At 44.7% G+C, this 26930-nt stretch overlaps 1 protein-coding gene and 1 long non-coding RNA gene across 2 annotated transcripts; one reads left to right on the top strand and one right to left on the bottom strand.

Annotated features, from left to right (window-relative positions):
- On the bottom strand, positions 1-20625 carry TENT5C (terminal nucleotidyltransferase 5C). Its single transcript, XM_036924454.2, has 2 exons — positions 20496-20625; positions 1-4838 (listed from the first exon to the last, which is right to left on the bottom strand). Exon 2 carries the CDS (start codon positions 4810-4812, stop codon positions 3637-3639), a length of 1176 nt encoding a protein of 391 aa, XP_036780349.1. The 5' UTR covers positions 4813-4838; positions 20496-20625; the 3' UTR covers positions 1-3636.
- On the top strand, positions 11799-24714 carry LOC130683406 (uncharacterized). Its single transcript, XR_008997103.1, has 3 exons — positions 11799-19711; positions 21950-22091; positions 24476-24714. It is a non-coding gene; the product is annotated as an uncharacterized LOC130683406 (long non-coding RNA).
- The last annotated feature ends 2216 nt before the right edge of the window (positions 24715-26930 follow it).

Below are 26930 nucleotides of genomic sequence, written 5' to 3'. Positions count from 1 at the left end.
GCTGAACTGGAATTGTTCCAAAGTCAGCTGTGACATTTGGCTTCTGCCAGATTAAAGACAGGAATCTAACCTTGGCAACTGGAAGTTCTTTCACCTGTCAAATCCAGCTGAAGGGTTCTCCCTAGTGTACAGCCCCAGTCAGACACTCAGGAAATGATGCTCCCCACCCCCGAGATCATTAGGGTCTCTTCTCACAAGTGGATAACTACCATTTATTCTCCGGAAGAGGATGTTTGAGCTCAGAATGTAGCTGCATCCTAAAATAAGGCATCAGTACCAGTTAATTGGAAAGGAGGTATTTCTAATGTTGCTTTGAGTGGCACCATTTCCAAAAGTTAAAGCAGTACTAGTTAAAATCTTAACCTACCACAAGGGTAAGAGGCTCGCCCTAGCCGGGGCACTGAAGGGCAAGCAGACTCAGGGCATTAGTCATTTGATTCTTAATGTACCACCACAAAATACAGGTTCATACGTAGCCCACAGTGACTTAAATCCTCAGGGGAAAAAAGAAAATCAAACTGGGGAAAAACAAACCAATAAAACTTGAACATCAAACCACATCTGTCACCATTTATCAAGCACCCAGCATTTTTCCTACCTAACTTCTCCATCTACCAGCCAGGTCCTCCGTGGTGTGGGCCATGCCACATTCCACACGCAGTTAGCAGGAACCCTGAATTCAAGGCATTAGTGATACAGAGTTTAGTTTCAGAGTTGAAGTTGAGTGAGGAATAGTGTCTTACTGTCAAGGTAAAATTGAAGGTTGAGACCGAAGCTCAAGGCCAGGAATTTAGACTGTACCCTTCTGCCAATACAAGGAGAAAAGGTACTGTTTAAATGTCACTGCTGCTCAAACTGATGCCAAGAAGCAGGCTTGGTAAACAAGTTGAATACTTGCAGAAAGCATCTGAAAACTGTTCAGAGTTCTGAAGCAAATGAGACTGCTAAAATTTATATTAGAACTTGCACTTGAACTTTAGTGCCCTTGTCCACTGCCAAGTTTCATGTTACTCAACACACAAAAAAGAGGAACCACTGGACTTGGTACAAGTTCAGAGTACCTGGTGCTTGTGTGAACAGCATGAAAGGCAGGTTTCAGTTGGAATTTCCACATGCCTGAAATTCAAGGTTACCTGGTCTATTCTGAGGCTGGCATACCGCTAAACCAGGTGGTGTTTTAAAAGTGCTGCTTTGGTCAGTACAGATTTTCACCCTGATGATTCCAGAACACACATCTGCTCTCAAATTCCCAAACAGCTGGGCTGATTAAGAACTTCAGGTGAGCAGACTGTACCAACACAGTCATTGTGTCACGGTTGTAAAGAACTTGGGGGCTGGGAATCTCTGGCACATTCTGTGCTTCCCTTCATCTTCAAAGGACTAGTACCAGATAGGAAAAAAATACAAGCAGAAACAACTACCAGGACAAACTGGAAATTTAATTAGTTGACACGGTTCTGATCTTCACCTGGAGCCTCATTAACCCGGATGCCCAGGCCTTCTAGCAGAAGCAGTACTGACTTCCATTAGCACGTGCTTATGTTGGTGGCTTTATCACATTTCAAAGCTTTGGTTAAACAGATCTGTCATTTTTGTGCGAACATGCTGCCATTTGACCACTTTGGCAGCCTGACCACGCAGTTTTTAACGTTGGAATTCACTCTTCACTGTCTGCCTTTTAACACTGAAGCATCGCGGTCCCCCCTCCATGTAGAACTGGCTTTGACTCAAAGCCAGTGAGTTCCAGTCTAACTACAGCTCACAGGAAATGAGAGCTGGTTACACCAAGAAGTAGCTTTTCTTCCCTTGATGTAACACAACATAGATACCCGCTAAGCCTTGGGTCTCAGTCATGACCAGTCTGCTTTTAAGAGGATCAAGACATCACATTCCAGAAAAAAACCCAAAAATGCAATCTTCAGAAAAAGGTAAACCACTCATGTTCTACTAAGCATTTCTGCTTTAAGGTAACTTCACTGCTTAAAGCAAGGAGAAAGCAGTCACTCAGGGCTTGGGACTTTTATGGCCACAGGAGAAAGTAAAAATCAGGAGCCTGGATTTCATTAAAATTACTTTAGAAACCAAGCTGGCTGGCAACATTGAGTGTTTTGCCCTTCATACCCTAAAGTGAGGCTTTCCAAAAGATCCCACAAAAAAGTTTCAAAACACAAAATCCCTTAGCTAAATCTACTGGGACAGCAACAGCAACCTAGAACTCTCCCATTTACCAGGTTTGCTTTAGACTAGAAATTAACACTGTTTTTTCCTTCCAAAGTGCAGAATACAAACAAGTACGGTCACATCTACCAGAATAAGGAAGACCATTCTTCATTCACTCAGTTCTTCCCCACATACACTAGCATTCATCATTTCAAGGTGCCATGGTAGCTCCAGAGCCCAGAAGGCTCGAGTGAACCCGACACCTGTACCTCACGCACAGCACAGGGACAGCAGGTTCGATTCTAAAGCTATTTGAAGCCCAAGAACTCTGCCTGTGCGAGCAGATCATTCCACGGGTTTACTCAGGTCTATTGAAATTCCTGGATTCATTTGCTGTCAAAACAAAAAACAACCTTGAGAAGGAAATCACTATTTTTGAAAAAGCAAAAACAAAAAAACTCAGCCAAAGTATCCAGAAAACCAGCTTGTCATACTTGGAATGTGACCAAAATGGGTTTCCAATTAAAACACGGGAAGACCCTCCTGTCAGTTACTACAATGACTCTAGACTCTGCACAATCCTTAGTCTCAGGCAGAGCAAAATGAAAGTGATGAGTTGATGAGAGAGAGAGAAAAAAGTATCACTCAATAAGAATTCCTTAATGGAAAAAAAATTGGACATTCATGTTTCCTATTTACAATCACCCTACCACCACCACTACAATTCTACTTTAACATTATGTTGCACATTTTATTTTGTTTTTAAGTTACATTTCAAGAAAAGGTCATTTTTTTTCTCAGCAATATTTCATAATTCCTCGTGATAGCACAGCATCTAAACCATGAACCACTGCCAACCAGATCTCAGTTCTCCAGCCTCTGGCTTTGGTTTACTGATGAGAGAAATTCTCAGCTCTGCTGACAGGGAACAAACATATAAGCAATTTAGTCCCCTGAACAAAAATTAAGTCACGAGAGCACTCTCATATTTATCATTTTCTGCCACGCTAAAATTCATCCAAGAAAACAGACTACCAGCACAACTTCCACAGAACTGCTGAGAACCCCAAGTGAAGGCCACCCTGGCCTGCTCTAGGCTCGTGTGACAAGGCATGTAGGTCAAAGGGGCACGTCCGCTGCTCAAGCGTTCTTCCAATATCAGTTATGCACTGAGCTCAGGTGCCCCTGTGCTGATGTTTGGGACGTGACGTGTTAGTGTCTGTCTTTGAAAGATGTGGCTAGGTCCTACTTCCTGCAGCCTTTCCCAAAGTGGCACTGGAACAATGGGTCCCCCCTTCAGGTTGGCTCATGATAAAGTGTTGACCCATTCCAATGGGTACACAAAGAAAAAAAAAAGCAGAATCAGAGCTGAGTTCCCCTTTAAAAGCCAAACACCTACATCTAGAAGGAGGCTCCCCTATGTGAGAGCCCTTGCCCTATTGGGGTTCCCACTATGGAAACCCTCAGGTCTCAAGGTTAGTTACAGGGCAGCCAGGTAGGGTATGGCTGGCTATAGGTGACTGGAGGATGGGCAATGTAGTAGTTGTTGAAGTTGCCGTCACTGACATAAGGAGCTGGCTGGTAGTAACAGGTGACGTTGGTGGCATTGGGGATGATGTTTTGTTCTGCCAGCACACGCAAGGCCAGGAGGGAGATGAGGTTCAGGGTCTGCCTCCGTTCGTGCCCCATGAGGCACACGGTGCTCTCGTTCACCACCCTGCGGAGGGTCATGAGGTAGTCGTACTTGCTCCTTTCTTCTTCGGCGAAGTGGTTTTGAAGGTAGGTCTCCAACTTCCTTTGCTGTTCAAGAATGTCCGGGAAGTCGATGAAAAACCTGGAGCACATGTAACGCTCTAGGGTTTTGATTTCTTCCTGGTCTGTGGGCCTGAAGTCCCGCACGAGGAGGTTGCTGTACTTAAGCAGTCCCCCGCCCCGAATCTCTTCGGGGTTCTTGGTGGCAATCAGCCTGTTCTGCAGATGGTCAAAGGCCTCCTCGAAGTCCCCGTACACGCTCTCCCCAATCACTGTGGGGTGGAGATGCTCAGAGATGGTGCTGCTGGAGCAGTCATAGAAAAAGAGCAAAGAATCCAGGATGATTTGAAAGGAGTCCACACTGAACTCAAACTGACGCCGGATGGAGTCAACAAACTTCAGCTCCACGTTCCTCCCGTTCTTGTTGGAGAGGGAAATCAGGCTCCAGCGGTCAGTGTCTGTGCAGACCTTCACCAGCTTCTGGACATAAGCCTCTTTCAGAGTGACTGGACTGATTTTGAGCTTATTCACACCCTCCGGCAGGAAGTTGAGAAGGGAGCACAGAACCACATCTCTGACCAGTTGAAATTCTGCCTCTGTGGGAAGAGCCACATGAAAGATTAGGTCCAGGTCTTTGCAACCCAAGCCATTGTCTTTCACCAAGACGTGGCCAGCTGCAGAGCCATTCAGCCGGACGTCCTGCACTTTGATGCCTGCCTCCTCCAGCTGGCTGCGGACGGTCTGGACAATATCCTTCAGAGTTATCTCCAGGGTTGGAAAGTTGCCTCGTCCGTGGATGGGTACGACCTCGGTCAGGACCTCATGCAGCCGACTGACCTGATCCCAGCTGAGCACGCTGAAGGATGTGCAGTCCCTGGTCCTGCTGCTCTCCTCTGCCATCTTGGGGGATGTTCTTGCCAGGGACGCTGGAAGTGAGTGAGTGAGAAACAGAGTTAGAATTCACTTCTTTATGGCAAAGCAACTCAGGGGACTCAGAGAAGATGCAGATTTATCTCTGGACATTTTATTTCTATTTCCTATAAAATAGCAGTAAAAGATGTTGTTATAACTGAGTCAAACCTGTGAAGAATAGTGCCTGCACAGAGTAAGGACAAAACACACACAAGCCTACCCTATGCCAAGCTGGTGACTTCGTAATTTTGTTTTATGTGGGTTTGGCTTTGATTCTTTTGCTCGTTTTGTCTGTGTGAGGGTTGGGGGTGAAGGGTGCTGGTCTGTGTGGAGGGAAGCAGGCAAACTTATTAAACCAAGTAACCTAAACACAGCATTGTTCAATAAAGGGACTATCAGTTTTGCTAATGTCCTTACTTTCTGTGGAAATCCCCTCTCCTGTTTCTGGCTCCCTAGCTACATCACGAACTGGCTAATATCCAGGCCAAGAGCCCACACACAGAACACAGGATCCACACAGAAGAATTCCCCCACTCCATGGTTAGATGATCCTCAACTCTGGGCAGCAAACACAGCAAGAGGAGGCCAGTTCCATCCTGCCAGAAATCAGGTACACCGATGTCCTTTTAGCAAGACTCTCACATCCTTTGCACTTCTGAGAGCCATGTAGCAAGAACTTCTGTTACCCAGGTAGGACCAAGGGGTTGTCTGAAATGACAAAATTCCTGGGTAACAGAGGGTTAGGTCAGTTATGTGGTACAGTCCAGCAAGAGGGCCCTACCCAGGAACATCCTCAGGGCACGGTAATTTTTCAACTGTCTTTTAGAAAACACTACTTGAAGAATAAAGTCAGCACTCAGGACTTGGAGAAAAACATCACTTCTCACACTCCACCTGTTAGGACCACAAAGTAATTGCCAACTAAGTTAAACTTTTCAAGAAATGAAATAAAAGATCCCTGGAAATCCTAATAAATAGAAACAAATACTGATGGATTAGAAAGTCAGGGTCTATATGGGTCACATATTAGCTAGATGGCTAGAAAAGCTGGAAAAAAAAAGGGGCAAGGTGCTGTCTTCAGACTTCACCATGAAGATTTCATCCCCCTTTCTGACTTGCTGGACCCCCAATCAAATCCATTCCAGTGACTACTGCAGTTCCCACCGTTTGGCAGCTGGTGCTTTTGAAGACACATCTAGCATGCACTGTCCCAGGTACCCAACTCAGGATTTTTAGTCTCACATTGGTGCCAGGGACCCTCACCTTATCTAGGGTGCTCAGATCACTGGGATGGTTGTCACTCAGTGTTGGGATGCCACTGGACACACCAAGACGAGTCTTCCAGGAAATGGCCACCAAGAAGGTAGGTGAGAACACATCAATACAAGGTGTGTGTGGCAGAAAGAAAATGGAATATAAAGATAGAACAAAGAAGTGTCCTTTGATTGGGGAGAACAGGAAGACCACAGAGAGTTCACTCACAGGTGATATGAGCTGACAGAAAGGCAATATGAGCCCCTGGCTGGGGTTGAGGGGCAGAAGGCAGCATGCAGCCAAGACCTGGCAGGTCATCCAGTTTGGCCACCAGGCACCTCACATCAAGCTGGATCACAGGCTCCCTTTAGCAAGGAGGTTCAGGGGCTGAATTTGCTAAGCTGGCAACGGGAAGGTTGATCACAAGATCAAAGGCTCTAGGAAGACCAATCTGGGGATGTGTGTTCCTCTGCTTGCTAGAGAATAATATTTGCCAAAGGGAAGTTAAAAGTTTTCCTCAATCCTGTTTAGACAGGTCAAAAAACCCTAGGCTATCTAGACTACCCTATCAAAGCACTCCTAAATTAAGGATATCAAGCAAAATTTATGATGAAAAGCTTATTATTTCTTGTGGCTGGTGTTTGGCTTCAAGTCAGATTGGGGACACCAGTGTTCTCTTTTAATGATCTCTCTGTGGCCCCTTTTGTGATTAGTACACAGTGCACTTGTACCTATTATACATGGCACCCCACAATTAAGCTCAAATGATTTCAGAGAGCTCTGGCTCTGGCTTTGCTTTGAGACACTGCTAAACTATGATTTATTTGGTGATACAGACCAACAATACTGGACAGAAATCTACCTATAAAACTACAACTTGCTTTACCCTATATATCACCTGTTACTGGGCTTCCAAGGCTCAGGCTCGTGATACAGGTATGAGAAGTCACAGCAACAGGGGAGCTGCAAGTCAATCAGTACTTGGAACAGAAAGAACAACTAATTGTAAGAAAATCCTCAATAATGTTCAGGGGAGGATAACTGTAGGAATGACTTTTGACTCATGACTTTTTTTAAAGAAAAAATTTTTTTAAAGTAATCTAGAATTGAAGTCAGGGCTCTAGAGCAATGTACCTCTAATCCTACCTCTAGAATAGTGGTTCTTAACACCTCTTAGAGGAGGGGCATCAAAGACCAGTGAGAATCTGATGAAAGCTATCACTCCTCCTGGAGGTGGGAAGACAGAGGCAAGAGAATTTTTATACAATTTCCAATCTCTTAACTTGCAGTAGATTCAAAGTTATAATCTACTTTAGACTAAAAATGTATAAGGTTCATATGAGAGGAGGGCAGGAAGAGCCATAAAATGTTATGAAAAATAGGAATGATGTATATTAACCCTGTAAGAGATTTTATGAAGCCATAATAATCAAAACAGTGTTGTATGGGCACAAAAAGATAAATTAATAGAAGAATTTTAAAAGCTAGAAGTCAAATCTAATTCATAGGGGATTTAGCATAAAGGAGGAATTTCAAAATAGCAAAAAGAAAAAAATTGAGTTATCTGGATATTTATATTTTAAAAATAAATAAGTAAAGGTAGCTTTCTGGGCCAAATCAAAGACTTAAGAGAACTAGAAAAAGACAGGGAATTTATATACACTTAACATAAAGTAGGTAGTCCTTTCAAAATCACATAAAACTTAAAAGTAACAGAAAAAATGATACATTTTCCTATATATTATTTTTAAAAATCTGCATGGTTAGACCACCACAAAGAAGTCAGAAGACAAAACAAAGAAAATATTTGTATGATATTAGGCAAAGTACTCATTTCCTTAATGAATAACAGGCTCTTACAAACCAGAACTACTAGAACCTCAGGAGAAGTAAGGGCAAAGGACATGATCAGTGGCTTAGATGCACAGCACATTCCACCTTACCATGGGGATGAGCAAGTTAAAACTTCAATGCATCATTTATATTCATTAACTTGGCAGAGATCAAGAAGTAGTCACCTTTGGTACACTCTCCACAGGTTCTCTCTGGAGAACAATGTGGGACTCACTTTTAAGTGGATATACTCTTTGATAGCAATGTCACTTCTAGGAAGTCTACTTTAGATAACCATAGATTTTATCCTATGGGTATACTTGCAAGTGTGCCCAAGGATATTCACTGGAAAATTATTTATACAGCTATAAGCAGTCGTCAACAGAAGGTTGAATGACTTGATACACATATACAACAGTATACAAATGTATGTAGTTGTCCAAAAGAATGGCAGCATCTCTTTCTGTATGAATGTGAAATGTTCAAGATTAACATAAAAGTGCAAAACTCTGTGCGTAAAAGCATAAATCTGTGCTTATATGATCACTAAATGTCTCGAGAATACACAAGTAGTTCAGCCTATACCAAATACCATCTCTATGTTGAGAGACAAGAGACAAGGAAAACTTTACTTTATCCCTTTTGAATTTGGAACCTACATATTTATTAGTTGAAAAACTTAAAATCTTATGAGCCATGTTCTAAAATCTTTCCCCTAGGAGCTTTCCTCTCATCTGCTAACTTACTTAATTCCTCAGTTCTTTTCCTATCATTCCCCAGCATCCCCATAACCGTGTGCCAAAATGAAATACACTTAGAAGCTTCCCCTCCAAGCCTTAAGTGTTGATCTCTAGCTAGGTGGGTAGGGGAGGAGGGGCCGTTTTTCCTTTAGAATGGTTTTTAGTAAGTTTTTACTTATGTACTGCTTAAGTCATAAGGTGTCCACTGTTGATAAAAAAAAAAAAGAAAGAAATAATAAACCATCTTATCTAGTCCCATTCTGTTTGTTATCCAAGAATGTTTTCTGTAGTTTTACAAAAGTTGGTATTTCTAATTTCAGACATATTAAAGCTACCCTTGTGATACTGTTACACCGATCATTCACTACATCTGCAAGAGCATTAATAATGCAATAAACACTTTTTCAGGAATTTAAGATGCCTGTGGTTGGCATCTTCCATTTTAACTTCTTCTGACATGTACATGAATAATGGGGTTAACTTTTTAGGAAAAAAGTAGTCTACATAAAAGCATAGTGTAGGAAATGACAAATCCCAAGTCCATGATATGGTTTTTAATTCTCCCAATTTACCATGATTTAGATAAGGAGGAGCTCAAACTACTGAAGGCTCAAATTAAGGCTGAGCTCTTACTAGGAGTTGAGCTCATAAGAAGAGCCCAAAATAAGTTATTGATGCTTATTAGAAAGGAATTCTTTGTTTTCCCTCACCCATTCAAACAATTTCAAATAACAAAAGTACATTTTTGAGTTACTTAGACAAACACTGGTATTACTAAAATAAATTCAAGTCATAGGCCCCTGGATACTTAGATAACACACCAGAGATTAGTGTAACAGTTTTAGTCTTAATTAACCACTTGAAATTGACATCGATATACTCCCCATATAAAAGAATCATGTGAAATACACATTTCCAACTCATGAAAGGCCCTGGTTAAATGCAAATTTTAATTAACAGAATTAACAAAATAGTGACTAGAAAAAAAATTAATTTGAAGCCTGGTAAATTCAAACTAAAGTGTTTGACTTTCCTTTTAGTGTCGGAGAAGGAGATTCATTGTGTTTTGCAGAGCAGAAACTGGGAAAGGCAGGAACCATGATTTCTCAGTGATTTGAAAATTGAAGCCCATGTTTCCAAGTGAGGATGATCACCTGCCTACTCAGGTCAGGCTACTTGTCTGACTCATGGTGAATGTCTTAGGTACCCTTGAATTCCCTTTTCTTCTACCATCTGGCTGCAGCAGAAGGGTACAGTATACACATTAAAAGAGAACAGATTTGTAGAGATGACAGCAAAAGATGAGGGGAAAACATACATTAGTCCAGAAGATTAAACCAAGCTCTCTGAGAACAAGTTGATGTCTAACTGCCTGGGACACAGCCACTCAGGGCTGACTGATCTGAAAATGAATGTTTGAGTCCTAATTGAAAAGGAAAAGGAAAAAAAAAAAAAAGAGCTATTTCTAGTCCTGCTTCACAGCTTACCTAGATCCCAGAAACAAGAGTGACAGAGGCTCTGAAAGCATGAGGGGACCAAGGTGGGCCAGTAGGACAGGCAGATGGATAAGCTGGAGACAGAGGAATGTTAAGTCTGGATCTTATGGTCAAGGGCTTAGGTCACATCAACATCGATTCCTATTTGTGCCTGGTATAAGACATGGACACTATCCAGAGAGTTCTTGGTGTATGTGGAGATCTACATCCATGAATTTAAAGATGGCAAATATTTAAGTCTAGGTCTGTGATATTTAACACAAACACTCTAGAAGTTGTTATCCAAAGGTTTCATGGAAATGCTGAGGCATGATGACAACACTCCCTACCACTGTTACGGGATGTTACTTCAAAAACCTGGGTATGCCTAGTAACACTTGCCAGCTTGAGGTTAGAGATCCAGCCATGGGCAACAGACCAAGCCCAGTGACAGACTGAGGGAGGTATGCAGACAAAGGCACTTGCTGTCCCCAGCTCCTGGCCGAGAGGGGCCCCACACCCCCATGGCTGGCATCTTCCAAACAAACTCTTCTTCCCCATGTACAACAGAGGACACTTTAAGCAAAAAGAGACTATTTCATTGTAGATAAAAGCCTAGAGAATTTAAGCGTAAGTGAAAGTGGATGACAATACACTTATTAATATCCTCCCCCACACCCCTTAGCTGAGTGAATGAGAACCACAAGTCTGGACCTTTTCCTTTTTTCCTGTAAAATGAAGGTGTAGAGCTGTGTGGAAAAGCAAAAGCAAGACTCTCAGGCTGAGCTACTTCAGATCAGTTCTCACTTAATCCTCACAAGCATTCTGAGGAAGCTACACTGCCCCTTGCTCACAAATTAGGGATGAGGATCGGAAGAATTTAAGGGAACTGCCCACAGATCCTCCAGAGCTAGGACTCACAGCAATGGCAACAACTTCCACCAAGCCAGAGTCCGGCCACTGGTGGGGCGGGAGGTGGGAGAGGGCAGTAAGCCCACATGTGCGCTGGGATGACAAGTTCTTGCTGCTACTGAAGTGATCTTCTCTAAAACAGACTTTATCAGTCCTATCCAAAAAAGGAGAAAGTAACCTTCTGTTAACTACACAACTGGGACACCTCATCTCTATGGCCCCTTAGCCCTGCCATACACTCTGAAGACAGCAAAGCTGGAGTCAACCCCTCTTTACTGCTGGCTTTGGTGCAGACTCCAGTTGGGCAAAAGACACGAGGTGGTCTTTTCATCTTCAATGCCACCAAGGTGGCTTAGAGGTGCCCCTCCACAGGCACTAGAGAAGGTAGTGCACTGGCCACAGTGTGGGAAATCCTCTTCTTAGTGGGGGTGCCCATCAGCTATTTCATAATGTAAACATTTCACTAATGCTACCCACATCTTTTCCCACAGGGTTAACTGTACTTCTTCCTCAGAAGCTCGAGCAGGTACTAGAAGATGCAGAGCCCTCTAGGGGGCTGTATGTGTAGAGACTGCTACAGCCAGGGGAACCAAATGGGACTAGATGTTCAGCCAGGTGCCCTAACAGGAGCCACCAAACTCTATTTGAAAACATCCCCAACAGGCACTGAGACAGTGCTGAGTGCTGTGAGGGCTTCATCTGGCTCCACCCATCTGATGGCCTGTAAGGGAGGTACCATTACCCTAACTTTACAGGTGAGGAAACTGGGGAGCAAAGAGGCCACACAAACTGTTAACTGTCCAGGGAAGCACTGGCAGAATAGGGCGGAGGCGGCTTGTAGGAGGCGGGGCCGCTTTGGTGTGTGGGGTTGGGCTTGGAAGATATGTTCATTGATCAGGTAGCAAGAAGGGGCAGCAGAGAGGGGAAAGGTACAAAGGTTTTTATAAGATGATGGGAAAGAGGTTGGCTCAGTGTGCTAAGGCTCCCTGAGTGGGGAAAGGCCCAATGGCAAGGGTTGAGAGCAAGGCCCTCAGAACAGTCATGGACTGGGGAGGGGGCTGCAACCGATCTGTCTGGGGCTGCCAGAATTGAATGGAATCAAGTAAAAAAACACTAATAGTTATGCTAATATTTGTTTAAAGGCACGATGGATGAGAGATGAAGGCCTGGGATCTCCAGTTCTGAGAGAACTCCAAGATGCTAGCTAGTTTGCAAGGCAGTGGTATGTTAGCAAAAGTAAGTCCACAGAGGAGAGAGAACCCAGGGATGGAAGGAGCTGGGATAGTCAGCTTGCTGGACACACTTTAAGAGGAAAAAACGAATGGCACAGGAGGGAGGTTTAAGGAACGGGCTGATCCTGGTGCGGACCTGCAGCTAAGGCTCGCTGCTCCACTCGCAGAGGGAAGCAGCCCCTGATGGGATTCGCTCTGCTGGCTGGCTGATGAGGAGCATCCATCTGCTGATAAAGCAACGGAACAAGACGTTCCCTTCTGACAAGAAGGCAACCTTCTCAGATGCAAGAAACAGATAACCCCACTGCTGCAGAGAGAAGGCTGGTAAACTGGCAAGAAGTGACCAGGACCCCAAGGACTAGCACCAGGAGAGCTGGAACAGAAACTAAAAAAAGAAACAGCCAAGAGCAGACTGATGAACGTGTGCTGGGGGACCTGAGATGGGACCTCTGCCACTTTTCCCACCTGCACATAGTTTAGCCCTTGAGATTCTTTCACCCTTGAGAAAAGAGCCAGGCACTCTGAATGACCAGGGACTTGATATGTACAGCAGCAGACAAGTGGGCATAAAGTAGGAAAACCGGGGTCAAAGTGGATTTGGCCTTCTGAAGAGAAACCCTCCTTTATTCCTTGAACTTCTATGGGGGGTGAAGGCCAGAAGGTATCTAGGGCCAGCGGACAGCCTGAGGAAGCCTTTTGTCTGCTCACTGCCAGCCCTTCTCCAGGGCCCCAGGCCCCATGACCAGGGGGCCACATTCTGGAGACTCCTCCACTGCCCCCAGACACATTAAAAAATGATAGATAACCCAGACACACACCTGTGCTTAATGTACACAGAATAACCGTGCAGACTAGCAGTTGGCCCAAAGCCACAGATCAGATGAAATAATGCCTTGTTTGTTAAAAGGACAAAAAATATATATTCTGTGCTCACTTTTCCAAGAAGTTATTTTACAGTTGACCACTCAAATACCCACACACACATTCTACATCAATTCAAAGAAACAACTGCCTCATGCCACACTGGGCCCACAGCAAACCCTGCAGATGGTCTGTGCTCACCCAGCTCCACCGCATTTGGCCGGAGGTCTCAATCTGTTTTCTCAGGGTTATCAGCATCCTCCTGGCCATAACACCCATGTTCACTAGAGCCAAAAAATTTGGTGCAACTCCCACGGCAACTAGGATGCCACCTGAGCTAAAAGAAAGGGGTGTCTGGGGCTGTGGAGCCTAGTGCCACCTTGCGCTCTTGCTTTGAGTCGGAAGGACCCTCACAAGTTCTCACTTCCCGCTGATGCCAACACATAGTCCTAATGGTTATCAATGACTGGGCTCTGTCCGCACCCACCCACCCTCAGAGGACTCCAAACATGAAGCTCTTTCCTGTCTTTCAAAAGAGGATGCTTAACTAAGTGTGGTTGGAGAGAGAGCACTGAAGAACTAATGCTGTTGCCGCAAAACAGCACGAAGCAGTATCAAAACACCAGCCCTCATATAACAAGGACACCACAGAAGTGCTTAAAGGAGTAGCCTGAAATAGCCACAGATATCAACAAGGTCAGAGTGTAAACGTTTTTAGTGGAAGCTAAGCATAAAGTCTTGATTTTTCCAAGGCATCAGCATCACTAAGTGCTACATGCACAACTTGAACTGGAAATTATCCTTGTTGCTGTTTGATATTCTACTTCCTCTCACCAAACACCTCTTTCTAAATCAGAGATGTTACTGGTCTGAATTCATTTAAAGAGATCCCCAGAGCTGGCCCTACTAATTTATTAGAGATTGACCAGGCTGGGAAAAATAGCACAATTCCTGGAAAGAGACTGCTTCCTGTAAGGACGACCAAGTTTATACACAATTCAGAGGGTTTAAGGGCTGAGAACCCGTATGTTTCCTCAAGGGCTGTGTCCACAGGCTCCTTCACCATCTAACTACCCAGCTTTGAGCTTTGAATGGTTGTCAGCTGTCCAAAATGAGGACCTCAGTCTGCTAACAGTCCTGTCTAGTCACTGGCAACATCCCTGGGCCTTATCAGGTCAGGACAAGCAAGTCCTAGTTGCTCACACGCAGCACTTATCATCCTTTAGACACAGATCCACACCCTCACTCCCATGTGTCTGTGTGCGATCTCAGTGAGGATGCTCACTGCGCACACAGTCCCACCCAGGTTTCAGTTCTGCATGGACCCCCACTCCCTGTGGAGTTGACACTTGCCCAGCAGGCCCTCGAATTCCAGGTCCGAGCATGGTCACAGCCTCAGGGAAACATCAGTAAACTCAATAGTCCCTCTGACATGAGAAATGCTGCTAAAAGCAGAAATTTGGGTAGGTGGGCAAAGCGGGGTAAGATTGAAGTGAAGGAGCAAGATTAAAAAAGGAATGTGGTAACTATTTCTGCACCAACTGCTCCTGAGGTGGCCAAACCACCTTGTCTTTCGAGTTCCTACACATGTGGAGCTGTCCAAGCCATGAATAAATACAGCTCATTAGGGTGATTACCAGTAAATTAGCATTTACCAAGTCATGTGTTGTTGTTATTAGATAGCTCTTAGACACCTTTTACTTCAAAGTTATTTCCTCTTGCATTTTCAAATTTTACTTGTTGATAAACTGTTGGAGTCCTGCTCCCCTATCAGTCTCAGAAGATTTTATCTGCAGTCCTTTAAAATTCTACTATCTTATGATTATTCTCTAAGAAACTATAGAAAAACAGAAGAATAAAGGCTGGACTAAGAATCAAACATCCTGTGTTTTAGAGTCAGGTCAGACTCACAAGTGAATGATTATCATCAGTAAATTGGCCCCGATGACTGAGTTTCCTTTCATTCTTGCAAATATCGTCTGAGTGCCTACTATGTTCTAAGTGCTGTTCTAGGAGCTCATGCTCCATCAGTAAGCAAGAGGCAAAGGTCTCTGCCCTTGTGGAGCTTATATCCTGGCTCGCTTTCCTTCCATAACTTTCTGTTGTTAGCTCTTGCTTTCCACACGTGTAGAAACAGAATTTGAGAATGAAACACTGGTGATGGTCTAGATCTGCCCTGCCCAATACTGTATCCATAAGCCTTATTTGACCCTTGAGCACTTGAAATGGGGCAAGTCTAAATTGAGAAGTGCTCTGAGTGTAAATACACACTGGATTTCAAAGACTCAGTACAAGAAAAAAAGTAAAATACCTCATCAATATTTTTTGCACTGATTATATAGCAAAATGATATTTTCCATGATAGGTTAAATATAATTATTCTCACCTGTTTATTTTTATTTCTTAATGTGACTACTAGACACTTAACTGTGGCTCTCATATTAGAATGAAGAAACTGAAGCCTGAGAAGGTAAAGATGCTTGCTGCCAAGTGTCCTCACAACCGAAGGTGGCCTCAGAGGCAGGGAGGAAGTAAGTATAAAGACTAGCAAAGGCCTAGGGCCCAAGCATGGGAGACAGCAGTGCTAGTTCCTGGCTGGGCAATGTTGGGCCAGCACCTGGACATGGCAGGTGCTAGTGTCCGCTTCATTCCTACGTGTGGATCAGAGTTCTTCCTGCTGCAGTTGCCTCACACCTACTCCACGTGAGTGACAGGGCTGGCAGAGACCAGGCAGGGAGAGCCCACTGTGCGGCTCCTAACACCCACCTCTTCAACTATCAAAAGCACAGGTCAGGGATAAACAGGGTGTGTTTGGGGGTGAAGGGTAGACAACCAGGTATTGACTCTTTTCCCACCTTTGTAAGGGCTGAGAAGGTAAGAGAAGCATATGGTAACACGAGCGGGTGGGAGCAGTTCAAGATTCGTGGATAATTTTCCTCTCAATATGTATTTACATAGAGCTAATGTAGAGACACAAACGGGACTTTTTGTGTTCATCCAAGCAAAGATCAAGTTTGAAAAAACTAGAAAATAAGGTGCAAGGCAAAGCTGTAATGAAGTGTTGAGGAGGGTAAGTGTTGGAAACACCTTAGGTGGGGTCAGATCAGAAGTCTCTGAGGAGGACCCAAAACTGGACTGAAATATGGTTTGCTGAGGAAGGAGTAGCATTAATGTATTCAAATATTTGAGTATGTATTCTGCAAGGCAAAGTAGGGCAATTAGGAAGACTCATCAAGGGAGGCTGAGAATAAACAGGTCAGAAAGGTACAGGTTCTGAGAGAGAGCTCAGCTTCCAAAAGGGTAAGCGGTTTGTTAGTGCTTGCGGTGGCATTCCAGGTGCACGGGACACAGAACTGGCCAGAGGCCGGGAGAAGAGCTCTGCACTGTTCTCATCAAGTTGCTGTCTATAGGGCCCTAAAGCAGGTCAGTGATGGCAGTGGAAACAAAAAGTTAAAAAGAAAGAATCAGCAGAACTAGCCAGCCAGTAAGCAGAGGGTGGGGGCTGAGCGAGCCCTGTGAGCCGGTAGGGTGGGTGGGCAGGATAGGGAGTGCTAGAGGGAGAGCTCTGGAGTTCAGCTTGAGGAGTTTCAGCTGCTAGCCAGTAGCAGCCACAGCCCTTCAGCTCCAAACCTACACCCCTGCTGCCTCCACTTAGAAAAAGGCCCAGAAACCACCTTGCATTTTAGGCTGGATGCTTTCAATCCAAAAAGCTCCAGCACTAGGGCCCACCAGAATGACACCTACTTTAAGCGTGCCTCCCTCTTTCAGAGGAAGGGCACTCAAATACCAGCAGAGAGTGTATTCAATTAGCAGGAGTACCCTCCAGATGCCAGGCCCTCTCTTGGCACTGGGGATTCAGCAATGAGCACAGGCTCCTGCTTCCCTGGCACTCACATGCCAGTGGCTAGGACACATGAGCACAAACTAAGTGTCTCAGGTACATTATGATCCAGTTCCTCCTGCATCCAGAGCCCTTCCACAGGCCTTTTCACACACCATTCCCTTGGCCTCTACACCTGGCCTAGCAAGCACTTAACTACTAACTGACTCAATCACTGCTAGCCAAGAAATAAACACTTTATGCAGTTTAGTGACCAACACTCCAAAGGGCTCAAGACTAAAAAATATCCTACATATGTAGGATTTTATGTAGAGTTGCCTGACTTCAACAATTATTTCTTTATATTAGTTTTCTCCTGTTGTTCCAAGAAGTCCTGCAAACATTTCTCAGACAGGCTACAGGGGCCAGCTGTACAAAATCTGTTAATTCTAACTAATCTATAAGGTTATTTCTTACATAGTTGGGTTATACAAAGATGTTTCCTCCAAACCATTTAATTCCAAATATAAGCTTCCTTATAATGCTTCCTAATAATATAATAAAAGGATAAAAGAGATTGAGACAGGAAGTCTCAGAAGTATAGCAGGAGATCAGCACTACTGCTGTACACAAGTGGCTTAAACACGTTAATGTTTCTTTAAACACAGAGGTGTCCACTTCATCCTCACACAAATTATGCCAATTTAAGGTGCTGTATAGTCAAAACACCAAGGCGGCAGGACAGACTTACCTCTATCACCTTGTTTACCTTAGTGACAACACAAAAAAGCAACAGACCTTACCTAACCAAGGAAATGTTTTATCCCAAGTTAACACCTCAGACTCTGCATTGTTTCCCCTTAAGATCCCTCAACCCCCAATAGGTACACACACACACACACACACACACACACGAACAGAAACATCTCAGAGTCTGGTGCGAGGCCAAAAAAAACAAACCCCACAACACAAGTTTAATCTAACTGAAATTAGTCATGGGCTTCCGCAACTTGTCTCAGTAACACAAGCTTTACCACGTCCATTCAGAGCTCTTGGCTTGTCACTCTTCAGTGACGCCCCATGCACCACAACATATAAAAGATGAAAGATAAAAACAAGGTACTACTTGGGCAGTTTTAAAAATCATACAATTGTCTACTTTCCTATCAAATGTGTTCACTTACTAGCACTGGGAGAACAGGGCACTATAGTCCACTCTAAGCTATCTTTACTGCCAAGCAGTTCCTCGGACTTTCAGAAGTACTACGACTTTTCTGTTCTCTGCTGGATAGTGCGGGATGTGTACAATCTGCCTTGGCCTTGAATACTGAGGAAGTAGGCTAAATGGGGCACTACTGGAAATGGGGTGTGGGGGGGGTTCCTGCAACTCTGGATGGAATTCTGGTGAGCTACTTGGACTCACAGTAGAACTGAAGAAACAGTAGGGAGAGCCACCAGGGCTCACCTAGATCAGGCTCATTCTGACAGGCCATGAGCCAAATCCTTTCCTTCAGAGGTACCTCAACTTAATCTCTGGATATAAGGTAGGTATTGTGGAAAAAAACGCAACATGAAGAGTACTGCTGTTGGCTCAGTGTACACACACTCACATTACTTACAAAATTAGGGACCTTTATTTTGGGTGACAATTTAGAGGCTTTTGGAAAGGAAAAACTTTTTTACCACTTTGATGTTATGAGACTCCCTCACAGCTACCTCAACAATTACATAAAAATATATCGAAACCTTTCTAAAAACTCCTTATTGAGAACAAACATATGAGTATACCTTAAGACACAAGGTTTTAGTTATCTCAAGTAAGAACTTGACTCCAGAAATATTGTTTTCTATCTTCACAAACAAGAATGTCAAAGGACAGAACCCCTGCTAGTCCAGCTCAGACCCCTTCTAGGAAGTAGGAGAGAAAAGTCAGCATTCTCTCCTCCCACTCCCCCGCTTCAATGGCAGGGTCCCCAGTGCAGGTCTCACCCCCTCAGTGGTACCTCTGGGGATTTCAGACACAGGTCAATTCTTGGTGAGCACTCCTACCACCCTCAGAGCTGCCTGACTGGCTTCCTTGCCAAGTTACTCATGTTGAAAGGTTAGTGTAGCCAACAATGGCCACTCTCATCCCTCCTGGAGGGCAGCTGGGCCAAGCCAGGAGTTTACTTTAGGAGGATTTTATGATCTTAACTTCATTTCCTGGGGAGGTTCAGGTTGCTAACCCACCTACCAACTATCCTGAATACCCATTGTTACAATACAAATGATTAGTCTTCATAAACGTTTACTGTATTAAGTGCACTTTAAGCACTCCATCGTTTGCATGTTATCACTCCATAAAAAACAAACTAAAGTTTCAAAAGGCCCCTACTTGAAACAAGGACTTGGCCAGCTCTGCAAAGCCTTCCTCTGCCAAAAAGGAGAGGGGGGCAGGGGACTGCGCTGACCCCTCGCTTGTGGTCCATCCCTAAACAGGTTCTAACGAGAATGGGTCGACTCCAGTTCTCCAGAGAAACTCGCAGGCATTTCTCCGGAAGTCCTCCCTTCGAGGTGGCGGGGTTTTGCTTTCTCGCCCGCCCGCGCTCCGTGTTTTGGTGGCCAGGCTACAAACCTGCACGCGTCAGATTTGCCACACTCCTCCGACTCCCTTCCCACCTTCCCGATCTGGCCTGCAACTCCTCCCGGGGCAGCCGCGCCTCTAAGCCCCGCAGCACCGCTAGCCGCGTCAACTGACTGTCATGGCTTTTAGTTTACAAGGTAAGCAAGTTTCATTCCTAAAAGGGGAGGAACCAGGTCACAGACACCGTATTCCCGAGAAGTTTCCGAGAGATGCGCAGCACATAAGTCACTCGCTTGGATCACTTTGCAGCCCAAAGTGTCCACAGTCTAGTGCAAGTCCACGAAAAGTTAGGTATCTCCGCGCTCTCCTCAAAACCTCGGCCTTGGCGCCGAGCCTGGGAAGCTCCCCTCTCCTCCCCGGCCTGATATAAGCCCCTGACCCCTGCGTCTCCAACTGTGCCTTCCGAAACCGCCCAATTCGAATTCGCGCTCGGCGGGCTGGCAAAGGTGTGTGTGCCCGCGGGAGCACCCAGTAGAGTCCGAGAGACCGCAGGCAAACAACTACGGCGGGGGCGCCTTCGGAGGAGCTGAAGGCACCCATCGCCCACTCTTTGGCTCCTCAGCCCGCGCCGGCCTGCACGCAGCCCGCGGGACGCGCGGGCAGGAACTCGCTGAAGTTTGCCAACCCCCGACCGAAGTCTCCGGAAAGTTGTTGCTCCCTCTCGGATTGTCTCTCCTGGCCTCAAGGGCGGTGTATGGGTTGGAGGGTGGGAAGAAACAAGGAATCGTCGCGGGAGCCGGAGGGGTAGGGAGCACTGGGTCCCGGCACCTGTCCGCACCTCCCCCTCCGGTCCCGCGCCCCCAACCAGGCTCGGCGAAGACTTAAGCTCGGCTCGGCAAGGACAGACCCCCGAGGGCGGAGCGCGCGGCTTTTTGGGCCGCCGCACCCTTGCCTCGTTAGAGCAGGGGGCTGTGGACTCACCTGGGCAGCGGAAAAAGAGACTACAGAGGCAGGTCCTTGGCGTGAGCAGCCCCCGGCAGGAGCGGAGAACTCACTACAGCCGTCGGGCAGCGGAACCAAGTGAACCGTCCCGCCGCCACCCCCTCCGGTCTTATACGGCCTGGTCACGCCCCCGCCGGCTGCCCCCGCCTTCTACCCCGCCTCTAAGCCTGCCCACTCGCGGGGGGGACGGGAGGAGCCATCGCCCACGGGATCCTTCCTCCTGGGCGCTGACGGCGAGGGCAGGGCGAAAGGTGCCCTCTGATTGGCTCCTCAGCTGAATGGTTGCCTAGAAACAAGTAAATCTTCGGCAGGGGAGAAAGGATGGGCGTGGCGCTAAAGGAGGTAGCACTGCGCAGGCGCATTAGAGAGGGGCTGTGTCACCTCGCCCCTAACTTCAGAGTTACCGGGACTCCCTTTTTTTCCACTTTTCACTACACTCCTCTGTGCCATTTCTATCACGTAACTTTTCCTCCGAGTTTTTCCCGTCTCTATCCCTCTCCCTCGCAGGCCTGTTTTTCCTCTCCTTCTCAGCATTTTCGCGCTGCTTTTCTCCAGGAGTGCGGAGTGAAACCCACGCCTACCTCCGGAGTGTGTTTTGAAGTAGGAAAAAAATTAACGGTTTCCAAGCCGGGGGAACCTTCCTGATTTCCCCAAGCAAATTAGCTGGAGGTCATCGGCACAGTTGGTTCTCTGGCCGCAGTTACCACCTGTGCGCAGTTTAGTGGGGCTAAGGGCCTGCAGGAATCCCGCGCCAAGCCTGGCAACCACAACAGCTTCATCCCTACTCATTGTCACGGGGCTCAGTTGTGTATGTTACATAACACGCGAGCGGCGCTTGGACACCATCCACTCATTCCATAGCAAGTACTTCAGAGTCCAGGTTCTAAATTCAGGTACCCTGGGTTGGGATCTCCCTTCACCTAACTATCTGCAAGGCCTTGGGCAAAAGTAACTTAACCAACCCTCCATAAATCTACATTTCCTCACCTGTAAGGACTAAAAATAGAACAGCGTTGTACAGTTATATAAATATTAAATAAGAAAACGGAAAGCTGTTAGTGCAGTGCCTGATAGGAAGTGTGTGGTGAGTGGTACTTACATCAAAAAGTGGCAGTTGTTATTTATCAGTAAACAATTACTGAGCTTGTACTGATCCTTTACTGGGTGGTGGGGGAAAAGACTGCTTTCCAGATGCAATATTTCCCTACCCCAGCCCTCCGCTTTGCCTGAAATAAGTGTGGTTCTCAAGTGTCTGCCAAGATATAAAAAGTTCTCAAATATATGCCTTCTCTGGGGATGGGGATGTCCCCTGGAACGTTAATGAGATAGCATAGCGGTATGAGTGCCTGTAGGGAAAGCCACAGTGGCTCTATTGTTGGGCATCAAATCAGGATATGTGGTCTCATTTTTTTTTTTAACTTTTTTTTTTTGAGGTACGATTTCAGTGAACTACACAAAGCTTACGGGTACAGACTGATGAATTTCTACTTGTGCACATACATCCATGTAACTGCCATCCGGATCAAGATACAGGACATCTCCAGATTCCACAGGCGCCTTCCCATTCAATATCCCGTAAGGGTAACCACTGTTCTGACCTCTATCACCATAGATGTATTTTACCAATGTCTGAACTTGATATGGATGAATTACGTAGTATGTGAATTTTCGTGTCTGGCTTCTTTAACTCAGCAGCATGTCAATGAAATTCATCCATGTTGGGCATGTCACAATGGTTCATTGTTTTCCATTGCTGTGTATTATTTCATTATGTAAAGATTCAGTAATTTATGTATCCATTCTACTGGTGGGTGTTTGGGTTGCATCAAGTTTTTGCCCATTATGAATGAAACTGCTACACCCTTTCCCACTTTATTGTCAAAATGTAACAAAAACTGTGCATATTTAAAGTGCACTATATGATGTTTTGATATACATAAACATTGTGAAATAATTGTCACAACCAAGCTAATTAACATATCCATCACCTCACTTAGTTACCCTTTGCAGGTGTGTGAGTGGTGACATGCTTAAGATCAACTCTCTTAGCATGTTTCAAGTATAAAATACAGTATTATTAACTATAGTCACCATACTGTGCATTAGACCCCTAAGAATTTATTTATCCTACATAACTGAGCCCTTATACACTCTGATCTACCATCATCCTTACACATGTCTTTTGGTGGACACAGCATTCATTTATGTTGGGTTTATACCCAGATTGGAATTGCAGGGTTGTAGACTACACACTCATTAAGCTTTAAATCTACTGCCAAAGTTTTCCAAAGTGGTATAACAATTTATATTCCATCAAGTGATAGGAGGTTTCTGGTTGTCCACATCTTTGCCAGATTGGTATTGTCAATCTTTTTAATTTAAAAAGGATTGTGTGTGTATCGCTGTGATTTAATTTCCATTTAAATTACATTAGGTGGAAAAAAAAATTACATTTCCCTGATAATCAACCATGTTGAGCAACTTTTCACATGCTAATTTCCATTTGGATACCCTTTTAGGGAAGTGTCCAGGTCTTTTGCCACTTTGGAGGAGTTCTGTCTTAATGATCTATAAGTTTTTTTTACATATTCTGGTATGAATAATCCTTTGTCCAAATATATATTACAAATATCTTCTCCCAGTCTATGGCTTTCTTTTCACTCCCTTAATGTTATCTTTTGATGAACAGAAATTCTTAATCAAAAAGAATTCTAATTTATTTATCTTTTTATAACTAAGTGCTTTTTATGTACTGTTTAAGAAACCTTTGCTCAGCAGAAGGTCATTGAGGTCATCTCCTTTGTTATATTCTAGGAACTTGATTGTTTTAATCTTCACATTAGGTCTATGATTCATCTCTAAATTTTGGTGCAGTTTGGGGTGTCAATATTTATTTTTTCCCATTTGGATATCCAATTAGCTTAGCAAAATTGGCAAGCAGTTTTGATGAATGAATGAATATTTGTTGAATAAAAAATTCAGTTAAGAGAACAAAGTGACTGGTTACTTAAAATCCACATTGTCCAGAGAAATCCAAGACACATGATCACAATAAAATCGATGCAAATTATTATATAATGTTGGCCATTTCTACTATTTCAGTACATCATGGACAGCATTAATATAGGTAGCCTCAGGGTAGAACACAGTTCAGAAATTCATACCTAGAATTTTATCTGGCATTGTTTGGTTCTACCTTTGTTTAGGTAAAATTTTGCTCATTAGGCAACTTTGTGGTAGGAAGGAGGGGAGAGCCAAGAGCCAGAAAATATATTCATTATTCACATACATGTATATATTTTTCCTTGGGCCCTTTTTTTTTTCCTGGGACATAACTTGATTTTCCTAGAATTTGGTTTCCGTTTTTTTGTTGTTATTTGTTTTGGTGTCTTTTAAAAAATACACAATGTTCTTTCTACCTCATAAAACCGTGGCATCCTGGAGCTGGAAGGAGTCTGAGGAAGTCGCCAGGTACTGCCCACTGGATGTGGAACCAGATATTGAAACTGTCCTTCCAAGATTATTGAAGCCTCCTTCTTGCCAAATTCCAGCCTCTGCTGGAGCACATCCAATCAAAATGGTCTAAAGACCTTTGTATTCAGAGTGATCCCCTGATGTGTACCTAGGAAAACTGAAGAAAGAGAAGCAGAAGGAGGAAAGTCTCAAATGCAGCCATGCCTTGCTTGTGGCCATGACCCTAACAAAGCTTTCTGTCTTAATAGAATTTTATTTTAAATGCCTAGAGAAACAAAGAAATTATGTCGTTAATCTTTTTTGTAAGCCAAGAAGAACCTTTTGTATAGTGCCCAGTTATCCTCATATAGCAATTTCTTAGATCTTGAGTCTCTCTATTACTTTATCTCAAGGTGAATTACTATGAGGAACCTTTATTAAAATGCCTTCCCCTAAAGATTGCCTTGAAATAATTTTAAGTAGTTTCTATTGATGTATTTTGACAGATAGAGAAGTACACAGATAATAAGAACACAGCTCAATGACTTTTCACAAGCTGAACAAACCTTTGTCACTTGCACCCAGATCAAGAAACAAAGAAGAACCACAGCCCTTGGGGACCTGCTCAATAACCACCACAGCGGCATCGGCTACATTCTAGTGAGTCTCTGGTGGGACCAAGGCATGACTTGGCTTTCCCCTTCCACCTAGAATTCTCACCAATAAATCCCTGTCTCTTCTCAGGCTTCTGCAGGTCAATATTTTTATTGGGTGTCACAGAAAGAGAACTAGGTTTAGAGTAAGAAGGTCTAAGTTTTATCTGGAGCAAAGCATGGGAGGATGAACCCAGTACACCCAGTACTGGCCAGATTTGATGGGTCAGGGAAAAGGGAGTGGGCTGCATCTTTGGGTATGACTGTAACTGCAGGCTCAAGCATAAAACAGCAGTGGAGGCCCTGGGGCACTGGGCCAGCATGAAGGGAGTAAGACAGGGCCCAGAAAGGGGGAGAGCTGATGGTGGCATTGCTGGAGGAAAAAGGGCTCCAGCAACAAGCAGTGCTAACTTCATCCCTCTGAGCTCGTGTCTCTAGACACCCTCCCTGCCCACCTCCCTAATGGTGTCACTGGAGAAAGGATGTACTTTAGTTAGATGGCTAGGATCTCTGGCAAATGGCTCAACCTGTCTGAGTCTCAGCTTCCTAACCCAAACATGGAGTGGGAATTAGCCTCCCAGCTTCATGGAGGTAATGAGGTAGTGAGCACACAGGAAAACGTTGTCCCTCCACAAGATTTATCCCTTTGCCAACTTTGTGCCCTTTTCTCACTTTACTGCCAGGACATCTTGGCAAGTAAATCAGATGAGAGAAGAGGAGGGCAAATTCTCAACACCTTGCTGTGGCACCCTGCACTTCTGGGGCCTCAGATGTCTTATCTGAGGATTAGTGTTTTCAAATCTTCCTTCAGGGAAAAAGGATTCCATGAAAGTGTAAATTGTTAACTGATCATTTCATATCTTATGACCAATCACCAGGTTCACTCTGAGCCTGCCTTACATTTAGGCCCTGGTTGTCTTTCTTTCCAGCAGCCATTCCCGAAGCTGCCCACACTGGGTCCATGCCTGTCTCCAAAGAGGCCTTGACCGTTCCCATGCTGCCAGAGGAAAGGCCTAGGGACAGCTAGCTCACCTAACCAGGTGAGGTACTCAGCATTCAAACATTGCTCTTCCGGGCCTCATCAGTACAGATTTTTAGTTGCAAGCAATAAAAAATGACTCTGAATGATTTATACAAAATGGAATTTACTTAAAAGATGTTGGGAAGTCCACAGATTCAGCAGGATGGCTGGAGAACTTGGCCAATTGCTGTGCTACCAGGAAAAAGGCTCAAAAACTGTACTGCAGAACTGGTCCAGGGAAGATGACATGAAGTCATCATAGACGTAGGCAGGGCCTGTGACTGCTGCTGCCTCTGGAAACAATGAAATTACCACCAGCAGCACTGCTATCACCCATCCATAATCAGAGTCCTTGTGTCCCTGCCTCTTCCCATCCCTAGCTTCTGATTCCAAATCTGGGTAGGAGCATCTGATCAGCAGAGCTCAAATTGTGGCCCGAAGACCCAGTTGCAAGAAGGCTCAGGAATAGATATAATCTAAAATATAATCTAAAAATATTATATTATCTAATATTTTCAGCTTTATTTCTGGCAAGTGGGCTCTACCTCCTAAGGTAGGAATCCTCCAAAGAGAGAAAGGAGGTTTAGATGCTGGATGATCAGAACAAGTACCTCTTACTTTCTGCCCTTAAATTCATCGCTTGTGAGCTTTACTCGAATGAATCAGTGGATCATTTGATCCATGTAGCTCTGGGACACAGAAGCAGACAAGTTTCTGAAGCCTATAAATTGGAGGACTGGGAAATGGCTCCTTGAGAAGCTTGGAGGATGGAGGCCATCCAGCTGGCCCCACCCTGACAATACTTTCTGCTCTTGGCCAGGTGACACTTTTCCTCTTCAAAGTTCTTAGAATAGGCACTGAGTGGTTGTTTGGTGGAAGAAAAAAAGAAAGAAGAAAAGAAAGAGGCCTTGAATAACGCTACCCACCCTTCACCCCAAGTCTCAGGTTTCATTCCTAGCTTTCTGTGTGTGCTCTGGGCCTCAGTTTCCTTATCTGTTAAAAAAAAGAATGTGTCCTGACTTAGCTCCAGCACCTGCGGCTCCAGCAGTGACGTGAAGGAGGTAGAGGGCGGGTGGCAGTGCTGCCCAGACATCCTGGGGTTGGCTGCATATAATGACAGTGTCCAGGGCTGGTGCTTGTGTAACAGGCGGATTTACCAAGGGGGACGACTGTTTGCTCAGCAGCCTAGAAGTCTATAATTAGACTGTCACAACGTCAGCAAAAGTACAGGATCAATGTAATCAGAGAAGAAATGGAAAAGAACACAGCATCAGGCAAAGCCTCCAG

Source organism: Manis pentadactyla, chromosome 4, assembly GCF_030020395.1.
Source record: "Manis pentadactyla isolate mManPen7 chromosome 4, mManPen7.hap1, whole genome shotgun sequence".
NCBI lineage: Eukaryota > Metazoa > Chordata > Mammalia > Pholidota > Manidae > Manis > Manis pentadactyla.
This window is presented reverse-complemented; position numbering and strand designations above follow the sequence as displayed.

Coding starts and splice junctions, on each gene's coding strand:
- TENT5C (XM_036924454.2), bottom strand. CDS start 4,812: ATGGCAGAGGAGAGCAGCAGGACCAGGGACTGCACATCCTTCAGCGTG.